We start from the raw sequence: 15449 nt of genomic DNA, 5'->3' as shown, positions 1-15449 counted from the left end.
ACAAAGGAATTAACTGAAACTGTAATAAAAACACTTTCCAGCTGTAATTAAGTCGAGACCCAGATGGATTCACAGACATCTATCAGATTTTTAAAGAATTACAACCAAGCTTTCCTAAAACTTTGCAAGGAAGAGAAAAAGGAGAACTCCAAAACCTGTTGAGATCAGTATAAACCTAATACCCAAACCAGATAAAGATACAACAAACAAAACTACAGACTATTATCCTTGATGAACAGAGATGTAAAATCCTCAATAAGCACCAGCAAACTGAATACAAACACCTATTAAGAAGTGTATCGACCACAATCAGGTGGTTTATCCTGGAAGTGCAGAGTTGGTTCAACATCTGTAAATCAGTAAGTATAATAAATCATATAAATGGACTTAAAGACAAAAATCACATGAGCATCTCAGTAGATGCAGAAAAAAGTCTTTGACAGAGTCAACATGTTTCCTTGATGAAAGTCCTAGCAAGAGTAGGACTGGAGGGAGCATATCTCAACATAATAAAACTATGTATGACAAACCTACAGCCAATATTACCCCAAGTTTTACTCCATTAGAATTAGGAGTAAGACAGATCTGCCCACTATCCCAACTACTCCTTTACAACAGAGTGCTGTAAACACTAGTTGGAACAATTAGACAAGAAAAAGGAAATTAAAGGCATATTAACAAGAAAAGGCGGAGTCAAATATCCCTACTTACAGATGGTATATTATACATAAGAGATTCCAAAAATTCCACAAAAAAACTTCTGAAAATAATCAACAATTTCAGAAAGGTAGCAGGGTTCACAATCAGAAGCTTTTCTACACACCACAGACAGCAAACACTGAGAAAAAGCGTATAGGCACACTTGCAATTTATAGCAGCATCAAAAGAAATAAAATATCTTAGAATAAACCCAAACAAGGAGGCAAAAGACTTCTAAAATGAAAGCTTCAAATTTCTGAAGAGAGAGACTGAGAACCCTGTTCTACCGATTCTGTTCATGGATTGGTAGAATTAATATTGTGAAAATGACCATCCCACCAAAAGCAATTTAAAGATTCAATGCAGCCCTAATCAAAATATCCACAACATTATTTACAGAAATAGAAAAAAATTAAATTCATATGGAACCAGAAAATATTCTAGATAGCCAAAACAATCCTAAGCAAAAAGAATCCTGGAGAGATTGCTAGTCCAGATCTGAAGACATATTATAGTCATAAAAAGAATAAAAGAACAGCATGGTATAGCAACAAAACAGACATGAAATCAATGGAACACAATAGAAGACCCAAACATCTACAACCATCTAATATTTGACAGAGAGGCAAAGATACACATATATTGAAGAAAAAAAAAACTACATCGTCAACAAATGTTTCTGAGAAAAGTAGACATCCAAATTCAGAAGAATTAAATTAGACCCATACCTATAACTCTGCACAAAAAGTAGATGCAAATGTATCTAACCCTGAAACACTAAACTACTAGAAGACGACACAGGCGAAGAAAAGGACTATCTAAGGTTGACAGACCGACTGGCTGATTTTACAGGAGTGTTCTATCTGCAGGTACAATGTTATGCCAGAAGAGAGCATTAGATCCCACTACACATGACTGTGAGCCACCACGTGTTTGCTGGGAATTGAACTCAGAATGTCTTAACCACTTGAGCCATCTCTCCAGCCCAAGAAAAGGGTTTTCTGAACAGAACCCACTCGTCAAGGATTTATGGCTAACAACTGCTAACTGGATGATAACCTTGTAAACTGAAAAAGTTTCTATATAGCTAAGGAAACAATCGAGTGAAAAAAAAAACCTACAGAAAGAGAATCTTTGCCACCTACACATTTCAAAGAAAATTAATAACCAGCATATACAAAAAGTTGAGAAAACGAATGGCCCAATTTAAAATATGGACTAGGTTTCTACAGAGAGTTCTCAACAGATGGAATAAAAACAACTAAGAAATACCTCAAAAAGTGTCCATCAACTTTAGCAATTTGGGAACGTAAATTAAGACAACTCTTGAGTTTTCATCTGATCCCAATCAGAATGGCTAAGATCAACAAAACAATTTGTAACAAATGCTGGCATGGTTGTGGAAAAAGAACAGCCCTCATTTGTTGTTGGTGGGGATGCAGAGTAGTGTGGCCTCTCTGGAAACTAAACTCTAAAGCAACCTCCGGACACGAGAGCAGCCAGTGCAAAGGGAGAAACCGGCTCAGAGCGTCAGGGCATGAAATAGCTCAGTGTTAACTAGGCCTATATCTTTTTTTTAACCTATGTTCTGAAACATAATATGACATAACAACAAACACTTTAAGGCCACATGTATAACTAGGTGGTGACGTCATAAGGATTGAGGTCATCTTTGGAGCGGTCATCTTTAGAACATGACCAAATACAAGAACTGAATGTGATAGCCAAGCTCACCTCCTAGCAGGCTGCTGGTTAATATACTTACCCAAAAGCAGAAAGGAAGGCACAGTCATCATGCAAAATACTTGCTACTCTTTCAAAAACTCTGTAATTATCTGAATCCTGCTGCTCAAAGTATCCAATGATATGTCTCTTACTGCGCTGTAAAATAAAGTATCTAATTATTTTGTGACATAGATAGTTCTAAGAGCATGCTATTTCATTTTCCTTTCTTCTGGAACTCAGCTCTGGTTTTAGTTCAGTTATCTGCAACCAAAGAATAACAATAAATGCAGTGATAGCATTTAATGCCTAGTCCAAAACTATGAACAACGGGTTGAAAACAGTATTTGCTACAATAAAATATAACTATAAATTTATTAAAGCTGCACCAATTCAGCCTCCTCCATGGGTCCCTCACATGCCTCCATATGGTACTGTACATGCTTACTGCATAAAACCCTGTCCACTCTCTGTACAGGCGTTCTCAGGGCTGTTCTTGCAGTCAAAACATTAAGGTACAGCAGATTGTTTTGTTCAAGACAAAAAAGGAGAATTTGCTGTTTGCTTTGAAAAGACAACCTCCCCAAGCCATCTCTTCCTGTATCACAATCCAATGCCTGTATAAGCATCCATCATGGCCATTTGCAGGTTCTCACAGGACACAGGGCTGGGGACAGCGATAGCAAGACAGACTCATAGGCTCACAAGGCTGCGGTGATGTGAGCAAGAACGCCCTTCACCTGTGGCTCAGGGATCACGCTCCTCTGACGATAACCAGGAAATGTAACTGACTAATTTATTGATAAGTCACCTGATAGAAACTGGAATAAAGGCTAACCACTAGAGTTTTTGCTCTCCTCTCCTCTCCCTCCCTCTCTCCCTCCCTCTCCCTCTCCCTCTCTCTCTCTCTCTCTCTCCCTCCCTCCCTCCCTCCCTCCCTCCCTCCCTCTCTCTCTCTCTCTCTCTCTCTCTCTCTCTCTGTGTGTGTGTGTGTGTTTAATTTATCAAGAAAGAAATTTGCTAGGTTTATCAGGAGGGGCTATTGTAAAGGATGCATTTTAAATCCTAATAGAGCTGAATAGTGATTAAGGCAGATACTCAGCAGGTTTGACAACCATGGGAAATAGGCAAACTTTGGTGTGTACAATTCAGGTTTCTCTTTGTACTATATTAATTCAGCTAGTGCAGCTTTACTGTATGTTACACATATCTGGAAGTTCAGCAAATATTAGCATTTCCCTTGAGAATTAATCTCAGACAAATTCTTTCCAGTATGCATGGTCAAATATACTGCAGTAAACTGTAAGAGAACATGCAGAGTCTGTTTGTGTGAGTTACACGGGCAATGCACATTTCATCCACCATAAGTTAACTTACATCAAGAGTGGTGACTTCATCTATACTTTGAATCTCGTGAATTGGGTTACTTTTCTGTTGCCTGATGTAGTCTGCGAGCGCTTTCACTGATCGCTGGCCCCTGTATTCTCTCTTCATCATCATTCCATTGCGAAATAATTTGAGGGTTGGGTATTTGCTTATCCTGTACCTCTGGGCTATATCAGCTAAAAGAATTGATGAAAGGAAGTTAGCTAACACTCAGTCAGGGTGAGCATATTAGTTCAACAGACAGAACATTACAATTACATAGTGACATCTTTCTTAGTGAGAGAAAAAAGAAAATACTCAGCTATGACTTTATACTGGTTATCAGACCAGGCTCTGGACTCACTGCCTGGGCTTAAATTATGAATCTACTGCTTACGGTCTGTGTGAACCTTGAAAGTGCATAAACTGTGATGTCCTCACTTCATATGTTACAGTTAGGTAATCTCTATTACAATAAGGTTGTTACATAAATCAAATGAGACAATGCAAATACATAGCAGAGTAAATATGACAGATGGTTATCCAAATAAAAAACAGTAATAATAACTATGTCTTCGCAGCATATAAGCTAGGAGGAGGGCAATAATCAGGAAGTAAATTACATTATGCATCCCAAGGGCTTTGTGGTGCTCAGGAAGAGACAGAAGTACTTAACAATATTTGTTAAGTTAAGGCTGCATTGTTTTCTCTTCAGGACAAGCATTTAGAAAATACTAGAGAAATATGAGGTTAAGGTCAGAGCATGGGTTCTCAAAAGAGGCAGTGGATAAAAGTCTATACACATTCAGATCACATAATACTAGGGGAAAATTCATGGGGAACTTATAAGGAGGAAATCACAATTCATTACCAAAGTTCTTTAAATCTGAATTATTAACACAATGTATACATTTATCAAAGCCAATAATCTGCCTGGTTTAGGAGCTGATCCCTTCAAAGCAGAACCAGAAAGTACATTAGCTACAAGCTCTTCTTCAGTGGCAAACTACAATGAGAGGGTATGTTTTACAGCCCTACTGAGCAGGGAATGAATGAGATTACACTAGAGAGAGAATGGTATCACAAGTACAAATTTTGTTTTTTGTTTTTTGTTTTGGTTTTACGAGACAGGGTTTCTCTGTATTGTTCTGGAGGCTGTCAGTCCAGCCCGGCCTCGAACTCACAGTGATCCACCTGCCTCTGCCTCTCGAGTGCTGGGATTAAAGGCTTGTGCCACCACCGCCTGGCCAAGTAAAAGTTTTAAAGATACAGAGGCATTTGAAATGAGGCAAAGACCAAAAAATGTGGCTTTGTCACAAGAAAAATGACTTTCCCATTAAAAACCCATTCCTCTCCAGCACATCACACATAATATATGACAAACATTTGCAGTGATATAGAAATACAATAGAGTTTTAATTAAAATGCTTTTAGAACTGTATCAAATGGAAGCAATGTTGTTGTCCAGAGAATTGAAAGTATCTTTTTTAAAATTCTAATTTTCACATGTACCCCCAAAGACTGGCTTAGTAAAGGATGAGCTGTTACATGAAGGAAAAGTAACTCTGTATATTTCTAAAGTGAAATACTGAGGACCACTGTAAAGTGAAAAAACAAAAAACAAAAACAACAACAAAAAACCAGCCGGATGTAAAAACATAAGAATGTGGGGCACAAATAAAAATTGCATACATGTGTACATTCGGCTTATATACTTGTCCCTCTTCTACCTCCAAAGGAGAAAAAAGAAAAGAAAAGCCATCACCAGTGGGAGAAAATGAGAGACCCTTGGGAGAAATTTAGATTTCATTCTTACACTTTGGTTTTACAGTTCTGACTCTGAAACCATGCAAATATTTAATATGAATATAAAATGTTTAGAACAATACCAGTATTGTTGCTTTGAAATTTAACAGGTTTTTGGTAGATGAAGTATTTGATACCAGTAAGGTCACTAAGAATCAAAAATTTCAGCTTAAGGGAATAAAATATAAAACTGACAAACACTTCATGCTACTGGCCTGAACAAGAAATTTTTTTTTTTTTTGGATAAAACTCCAAAAGCAAAGGCAACAAGAGCAAAACTAGACAAATGGGATTATCTCAAACTAAAAGGCTTTTACACAATAAAGGAAATAGTTTTATTTAGAGTACAGAGACAATCTATTGACTGGAAAATATATGTAAAGTAACACTGAACAGAGCCAACACTGAAAATTTACACAGAATTCAAACAAGTATAGTGTAAAACTACAAATACTTCAATTTAAAAATGTCAACACCACCAACCATCAGGTCAGTGTGTCTCAAAACCACAAGGAGAGGCTGAGAAGCAGCACAGTGGTAGAGCAGGGTCTCAACCACACGCACAATCTTAAAAAACAAAACAAAACCAACAGAAACAAGACAAACAAAAAGCCAAAAAACCAAAAGACTGCATTACCTCAAAAGGAGAAGAAAACCATTTGATAAAACTGAACACCCATTCACACTTTGGAAATAGAGGAGAATGGCTTCCTTAACTAGAGGATATTTAAGTAAAACCAAATAACTTGATGGACACTAAAAGATCTCCTGCTGATATCAGGAGAGAAATAAAGATGTCTGCTCAGAAATTTTAGTGTAATATGCTGGGAGGGGCATATTTACACTTGAAAAATTAGCACACCACTAAAAATTAGCACATTAGCGCTTCAAGTCCACAGGGACAGTAGTAGGCAGTAGAAATCTACTGCTTCAGCATAATGACTAGTGAAAACTGGACTTTTAAAAAAGTACATTTTTAAAGATATCAGAAACCACAAAAGCCACAATGACTAAATGAACTGAAATGTCCCCCAAAGAAAGATTCTTTCTAGATGAGCCAAGATTATGGCCTTATATTTTATTGTTATTGTTATGACCATTACTGATGTAACTACTTCCAATACTGCTTCTGTTTCCATGGACCAAACTCTTAGAAAAGAGCCTTAATATCCCTAACACACAGCATACACACCAAAAACATGTCCCAGTCTGGAGTCCCTCAGTGCAATATGAGAAGCTAAGATTCCTGCCACCCTGTGTGAGGGGTAAACAACAGCATATATCCTGCAGACTGAGAGGTAAGAACGTAACTGCCTGACACGCGGCTCTTCTCTCAGCTTGGGGGCATAAGCAGCTGGGGGTGAGCTCAGTTTCTCTCTCCCTTCAGCAGCTGCGACCTCACTTTCCTTTTCCTTCCCGTTCTCCTTACAGTCTACCCATTCCCTACAGGGAGTATAGCAAATGAAGAATCTGGTAGCTGAGGTGAGGTACAAGCTTTACATTGGATTTTAATGAAATGTCAACAGTTGGTGAGCTTACTGATAAAATCCAGCCTCATCTACTGTGCTTCTCAGCTGTATGATTCGGGAACAGAGGGACGATGAACAATGTGTAGTTCACACCTTGAAACAGAGATGCCGACTGGTGGAACTGGCCTCTTTCCTGCTCTGCTTCCCCAGTTCTCAACACCAGAGCGATCCCGTCACACAACTCCCTTCCTAAGAAGGGCACACAGAAGTGAGGCAGAGGCAGGGCAGAGCGGCCCGGGACAGCAGCAGGTGGGAGGACGGCAGGAAATACAGAAAACCAGCAAACCGCATTGAGACAAGACTGCCCAACCTGCTTTAAGGGACAAGTAGGTGCAGTGTCCTCCAAAGGGACTTCTTTAAAGTACTCACTTGAAGCTTTATTTTTAAACTGACATTGCGTTTTTATATTGTTCTGTGGTACTTTTAAAGTGGCATTACATTTTTATATTGTTCTGTAAATTTTAAATAAGTTGTATTGCTCTATAAATCTTAAAGTGGACAGATGAAAACCATGTAAAACAGCATGTACAAAAATTTCTCCAAACAGGACTATGCAAGATCCTGTAGTCCAGCTGTAGAGAGGAAGGGGTGATGAGCAAATGGGTCAAGACCACGCTGGGGAAACCACAGAAACAGCTGACCTGAATAAGGGGGAGCTCATGGACCCAGCATAACAGCTGGGGAATCAGAATAGGACCAAATCTGGCCCCCTGAATGTGGGTGTCAGTTGGGGGGCCTGGGCAGTCTATGGGGCCTCTGGCATTGGAACCAGTATTTATCCCTAGTACAGGAGTGGGCTTTGGGAGCCCATTCCCTATAGAGGGATACTCTCTCAGCCTGGATACACAGGGGAGGGCTAGATCCTGCCTCAAATGATGTGACAAACTTTGATGATCCCCCATGGGAGGTCTCACCTTCCCTGAGGAGTGGATAGGGGTGGGATGGGGTGTTGGTGGGGGGAATGGGAAGACAGGAGGTAGAGGGAACTGGGAATGGTATGTAAAATAAGATTGTTTTTAATTTAAATAAAAATTAATTGAAAAAAAGGAAAAAAAAGATTCTGGCTCAGAGACGCATAGCAGGTCTTCCCCACACACACCTGTCACACTACAGTTCAAGCTTACGACAAAAGCACTGCTCTTCCTTCTGGTTTGTATCATAGCTTCAGAGAGGACAACCCTATCCCATCAGGGTAAGCTATACTTATATTAATATACAATGTACCACAATACTTAATACCCCCTCTTCAGAGGAGTTATCCCAACAAAGGACTGTGTGTTCAGCTCTATGTACAGTCTGTTGCCGTATCTCTAGGACTAATCAATGTCATTACAGAGAATAGGCATGCAAGTTTTTGTTGAAAATACTACTAGCTAACTCAGAAGTCTGTGGAGGCCACAGCTGAGTTAATTTATGTAAGAACAAGTGAAATCCACATAAGCATGCAATGAATATGCTCACCAGTTAACTTAACTAGAAACTTCTCACAGGAACTTCTCCAGTGGCTCTGAATGCAAGTCTGAGTGAAGCATTGAGTCAGAACAAGGTAGACAGGCAGACAGGCCAGAGTAGACTGCCACAATACCTAACAGTTGACTGGTAGACTGAGGCATGTGGAGTCAGGATGATAATTTGATTCTTAAGCCCCCTTGTATCCTTAACAGGAAACGGATCCCCTGACCCCAACAAAATGAATCCCAAAGCAACAAGTACATGTACTTCTCCGGACAGAATATGGTAAAGAAACAGCGACTACAGGAAGGAAAACTGATTTTGTGTAGACCACAATCATTTTCACTAGAAAGCCATACAGACTTTATATAAAACTGCTGTAATTAAAATCCAACACACAGAGCAATACACATATGCTAATTTCAATTTCCACAATTACAACAACAAACACAAATTAAAATTTAAAATCTAACACCATTTATAAGAGTTTCAAAGGGTAAGATGTAGTTCAGAATACAAAACCTGGGGGTTGGGGAAACCTAGACAAACTCAAATTGAAAACTGCCTATGTTCTGAAAAACAAAGATTAAAAAAAATGGTCAGAAAGACGTAAGACCTGACAAGTAAATGCAACAGCCTGGATAAGGAAAAGAGATATCAGTGGAAGAGCCGGTAAAATATGATCATCAGAGTGCACTGGGAGAGTTCCAATATTGGCTTCCCGGTTTTCCATAAGATGTTGGTGGTAGACAGAAATGAGTAAAGAAACACACACATACACACACAAACACACACACACACACACACACAGAGGCAATCAGTCTAAAAATAAAATATATTAATATAGTTTATAAGAGTATCAGATAAATAAGATAAATAAAGAAGGGGACAGACTGGCTAAACATTCATACACATAAAATACATCTAAGAAAGATATTTAAGGCATCTAAGTTAGCTTTAGTACCACAGGTCTGTAATCCCAGCACTTTGGAGATTTAAGTAGGATGATTACACGTTCCAGGCTAGCCTTAGCTATATATTAAGCTCGAAGGTGGCCTGGGCTACTTAGTGAGACCCTCTCTCAAACAAGCAAATGAACAAACAAAAGCAAAACAAACACCAAGGACAATGGATGCAGTTATAACACAACCCTTGCACAGAGCTCAGGGGACATTGTGGGAGAAGGGCAGAAAGGAGGTAAAAGGCACAGGACCAGAAGTCTGAGGGGAGAACGTGTCTCTTAGAAACAGCAAGGAAGCCAATCTGATACCTCAGCAATATGGCTGCCTAAACGAGACCTAAACAGTGACAACACAACAGACATGCTACATGGGAAGGGGAGTGCTCGCAGGACCCCACCTCCTGCACAGCAGTTGAGAAATGGAAAAGTCCCCTAACTGGTTATTCAACACCAAGTGATCAACCCTGAAATCATATGCATACAAGGAACACTAAACAATTCACCAGGTTGCATTTATATTTATACATATATACATATATGTAATAATAATAATAATTAAAGAGAAAGGCCATGAAAGGGGGCAGTGGGACATGAGAGGGACTAGAGAGTGGACAGGGAAGGGAGAACTGAAGTAGTTATATTTTACTGTTAAAAATGTGTAAAAAGGCAGGAGGCCAGCAAGATAACGGTGATTGTAACTAAGCCTAACAACTTGAATTTGGTTCCCAGGTCTCACACAGTAGGAGAGACCTGACTATCCCAAGTTACCCTCTGACCTCAACATGCATGCTGTGGCATATACAACAACAACAACAACAACAAAAATAAATGTAATACAAAACTGGAAGCAACAAAAGGCAATCCTGAGCAAAGGTGAAGTCTCCCAGTTCCATATTTCAAATGTTATCACACAGCTACCATAAAACTGTCTGACAGAGATCAGGGTACAGAGTAGAGAACCTGGAAATAAATGATAACATACACCATCATCTGTTGTTTTATAAGGATGTCAATACCATCTAAGTCTCTTCAACAGCCTGGGTATCTCACATGCACAAAAATAAAGTAGGACTCTTCTCTAACCTTAATGCTTACAAAAAAATTAATGTAAGGCCTAAGAGTGGAAAGTTATTAAAATATAGGAAAGCTTACTGACATTGGATTTGCTATGATTTCTTAGCTATGACACCTAAAACATGGACAACAGATATAAAACAGATAAATTGTTCTACAAGATAAAAACAAAACCAAAAAAAACTATGGACACAACCAACAAAGACAACCTGTAAAATGACAGAAATATTTGAAAGTCATATGTGTTGTAAAGGACTAATATTTAGAATATATAAAGAGCTCTGACCATTCAATAATGAAAGACAAAAACTGATTTAAAAAAATTTCCAATAACAAACAAGCATATTTAAAGATACTCAACATCACTAAATTTTTGAGAATGCAAACCAACCATATCACTTCATACCCACAAAATGATTGGTGCTTTCACAACTTTAGTACACATAAAACTTGGTATATAATGTATACAATTAGCAAGGATATGGAGGAACTGAAACACTTAGGCACAACTAAATGATGGATAAACAAAATGGGGTATATAATAGTTTCACATTCACAGTCAACTGCAGCCAAAACTACTATATAAAAAAATACAGAAATAAACTGAACTATTAAACTGAACACTGTTCTGAGTAGCATGACGAAATCTCATTTCTTACTTCCTCCTACTGGTACACTGCATACACTGTCTGCCCATTAGTCACTCAGCAGTTGTCTTGGCTATCATATCAATTATAGTACCATAGTGCTTATGTTCAAGTCCTTTTTTCCTTAATAATGATTACATGATAAGCAGTGATTCTGGCAATTTGATTAAACCAATCAAAAAGAATATATTTCCTTTAAGTTTTAGTACAATAAGATATTTTACAAAACTAGATTCATGTAACTTTTATTATTATATGTGTTTTATATACTTATAATACACACTAGGATATTTCACTTTAAAAAGGAAATTACAACATATGCCTTGACAGGGAACCAGTCTTAAGGATATTATGCTAAGCGAAATAAGCCAATCACAAAAGCATTGTATGACTCCACTTAAGCAGGGTATCTAGAATGTTAAAGTCTAGAAAGAGAAATTAGGATGGCAGTTTGCAAGGACTGAGGGCTAGGAGAAATAAGATGATGCTGTTTCACAGCTACAGCAGTTTAGTTTCACAAGTAAAGGAATGATCTGGACATGGGGTAAAAACAATGCAAACATGTATAATACCACTGGAGCTACACAGAAACATAGTCCAGGTGGCAACTGTATGTTAAAGGCATTTTATCCAATTTTTTCAAAAGGCACTTAGCAAAATGGGAGAAAATATTTGCAAACAGTACATTTGAAAAAGGACTAAGACTCATCTAGACTCATAAACACAGAAAAAAAATAATTCAAGAAAAATATATACAATTTGAATACTTTATCAAAGATATAAACTATCATATGAGCACATGGAAGCACTCACAATCTCAGTTCTATCACCCTACAACAGAACGCTGCTAAATACTAAAAACAAACAAACCAGGAATAATGGTGCATGCCTTTAATCCCAGCACTTCAAGGCCAGCCAGGAGTACATAGGAAGATAAAAAATAACAAATACCCTTAAAATTACTAATAACCACGCAACATGGAGGAATCTCAAAATAACCTGAATTAAAAAAAAAGAATTATACATATTATGACTCTACTAACATAAAATTCTAGAAAATGACCAAACAGGGGTGTGGGGGGGTCTGCTGAAGGTATGAGCAGTTGAGGTAAGTACATGAAAGGCACAAAGCAAATTTGAAGGGATGACAAAAATCTCAGCTGTGGAGATGAAACCATGGTCTAAGCACATATCAAAGCTTACACAACTGTCCCGTTAAACCTGGACTCCACATGCCAAATAGATCTTAAAAATACCTGGTTACAGAAAGCAAGCCTAACAGACAATGATTTGACCATCAGGCACTTCTCAGACAACAGAATTCCTAATGCTATTCCAGCTCAGAATTTCTTCAATACAGACTAGGGAAACACCAAAAAGGGGAATAAACCACAAAATGTGAATAAAAACCAGTAAGCTTCACACCATCATTACTTAAAAGGAAAAGTTACCCAAATGGGAAAACTATTTAGGGAGCACCTAACACTGCAGATTAACTGTCACTAGTAAACAACAATGGGTTAAAAACAACATCTGAACTATGGCTGTCTCCCTCAATAAAAGGAAATTTATAATAATGAGATTTATTTACGGTATAAATTAACCTGTTTAAAAGACACCATAAATGATGCACATAGTTGGTTCAATGATAGAAATAACTAATTCTCTCCCCCATGACAGCTAAGTATGAAAGCCTAGTGTTTCAAATTCAGTGCCAGTGGGGATTCAGGAACTCATATCTGCATTGTTAACATCTAATTAAATCTAGAAAGAATTAAAGGTCTGACACTGAGCCCACACCAAGTATGCCAAGCTCTCTATCAGAGAAAGGGCAGGAGGGAAGTACTCCAGAAACAATGTGCAGACATCATCTATGCTTGTATCTACAACCTTTTATTGCCCTCTTTATTCAATGCAGCTCTGGGTCCTAACAAACAGAAATATGGGGTATGACTTATAATAGCATGAAATGATATGCTGTTAGAAAATGCTTTTCTACCTGGCATTGAGCAGTGCTAGTAAACCCTCAAGATGCTCTCTGAATGGAACAGGAACTAGAACAAAACTGCTTTGTGTGTGCGCATTGGTCAGATCAGGGTTCCAATTCTGGCTTAATGTACACTAAGCTGTGCACCACTGGTTAAACCACTTTATTTCTGTTTCTTTACTTAGAAAAATGGAGCGAGTGAGACAGGGAGAAAGAGAATGGGAGGGAGGGAGAAAGAGAGAAATACACACAGAGAACAGGTGTTCAGAAGCAAAATGAAGTGCACTCGGTAGGTCAAATATAAAGGACAGGAAATTTGCACAATAGGAGAAAGCTCAGTATATAGTAACTTACCAAGAACTCATTGCAAACAAGCTTTTAATGAGTTGTTTGTCTTGTAGAAACTGTCAAGTGCATGACATATAGAGACTAGTAAGTTGTTAAGTCTCTACAACTGGGAACATCAAGAAAAAGAAAAAAAAAAAAAGAAGAAAGAAGTGCTACTCAAAGAACTCAAATGCAGCTGATGAAATTGCTAAGACCTAACAAGATCAACCCACTGGTGCTCCGCCACGGAAAGGCTGGGATACAGTAAGCAGCTCATGTGGGAGGGAGCACTAACTGCGAGCTCACTTGTTCAACTTAGAACACACTGCTATTTACATTAAAAACCACCAAGATTCTACAGAGTGCATTCCTACAGAGACAAAGTGCAAGAAAATAGACTTCTAGAGACTACCCAAAGTTTTTTAAAACTTCAATAATTATCATAGTAACTGCAGCTAATTACACTTTAAACACAATCTTAGCAGAATCTTTAAAATAAACAGAAACACAAAGATCTGATACTATATTATTTGAACCGAGGATCATATTTTTGCATAATTTTACAGTTTTACTTAAACTGACTAATATATTTTTACACGTTTCTAAGAGTAATAAAAAAAATCCCTATTTGTCTTCCAAAACTATAACTCAATTATATTTATTGATTTTAATATTTGCTTTGGTAGAAAATGTAGCTAGCTGCTACCTACTTAGCCTGCTACATTTTAATTTAAAAAAATAAGCAAAAGCATAAATATCTTTTACATAGGCAAAATGTTTTGTTAAAAGGACATAGGAGATGAACTATTAGAAATGTATTCTAGGTTCCAGACCCTTTTAGACTTTATCTTCATTTAAAGCAAGGCATTAAAAACCAAGTGTGTGGGGGGTGTGCAAAGGAGGGAATGTGACAGTGGGTCTTTCCAGGCTCCTACTCCATTACTTACAGTGCTGATCACAATCAACTCTGGCAAACACTACTTGATTTTTATCTGGATATTCTTCCTTAATGACATCAGATGCTTCCTCAAAAATTGGATGCAACATCTGGCTGAAACGACACCTACACACAGACAAGCACACCAATTAGCAGGGAAATGGAGAAGGCCCAGGATCTGTCTTCAGTTATCACTCATAGATGTTTAGTATATGAACAATAAACAGCTTGAGAGATAATCACACATTCAATTTAACCATGCTTCTGATGTCTGTCAGTGAATGAGAGGAAACCGACTTGAATTCAAAGGTCATACTTTCTAATGCAATATTGTGTAAACTATCAAGTTGATTTGTTGTTCTGCCTTATGATTAACTGCCAATGTTATGGTGCATGTAGCTATGGACCTCTCACAGAGGCCCTGACACAAGCCTGCAGCATACCCTCTAACCTACACTGCTTGGGCTTGTAACTGCCAAGATCTGAGTGTACACAGAAGAAATCAGCTTTCTCTGAACAATGAACATATTTCCATGTTATTATACAAACACTTAGTTTATTGCAAATACTTAGATCAATCCACCTGGATACTCCATTGATCTCAGACAAGTTAATGGACTAAATAAAACAGTTCTACTAAAAGACTTTATGGCATCTAATGAGTATTTTCCCTTCAAAATATATGCTCACATTAAAGTAGGCCTTTATCTCAGCAAACATATAAGCATACTATGTTCAGTACCAAAGCTCTAATTCCTAGAGACTCCATGACCATGTTTCCCTCTCCCACCTATTTAAAAGAAGGGCTCAATATCCACAATATTTCAAGAAATTGTTAGTTCTAATCCTAGCTGCCCCTCATTTTGCCAACAACTTCAGAAATACATGTTGTGGGTGATTAAAGGGACCTAAGAGGGCAGGGAAGAAATAGTGTACACAAACA

The 15449-nt window shown here is 38.0% G+C and overlaps 1 protein-coding gene across 1 annotated transcript in view; it reads right to left on the bottom strand.

Moving 5' to 3' along the window:
* Erp44 (endoplasmic reticulum protein 44) overlaps nt 1-15449 on the bottom strand; it is a 77812-nt gene that overhangs the window by 20178 nt on the left and 42185 nt on the right. Inside the window, exons 4-6 of the mRNA XM_005078722.4 lie at nt 14517-14632; nt 3799-3983; nt 2465-2580 (exon numbers count right to left, since the gene is read on the bottom strand). Of these exons, the coding sequence (XP_005078779.1) occupies nt 2465-2580; nt 3799-3983; nt 14517-14632 (417 nt within the window). The remainder of the gene's footprint in view (nt 1-2464; nt 2581-3798; nt 3984-14516; nt 14633-15449) is intronic.

The sequence above is a fragment of the Mesocricetus auratus genome, unplaced genomic scaffold (genome assembly GCF_017639785.1).
Source record: "Mesocricetus auratus isolate SY011 unplaced genomic scaffold, BCM_Maur_2.0 Super-Scaffold_6730, whole genome shotgun sequence".
Lineage (NCBI taxonomy): Eukaryota > Metazoa > Chordata > Mammalia > Rodentia > Cricetidae > Mesocricetus > Mesocricetus auratus.
Note: the sequence above shows the minus strand (reverse complement) of the source record. Positions and strands in the feature narration are given on the sequence as shown.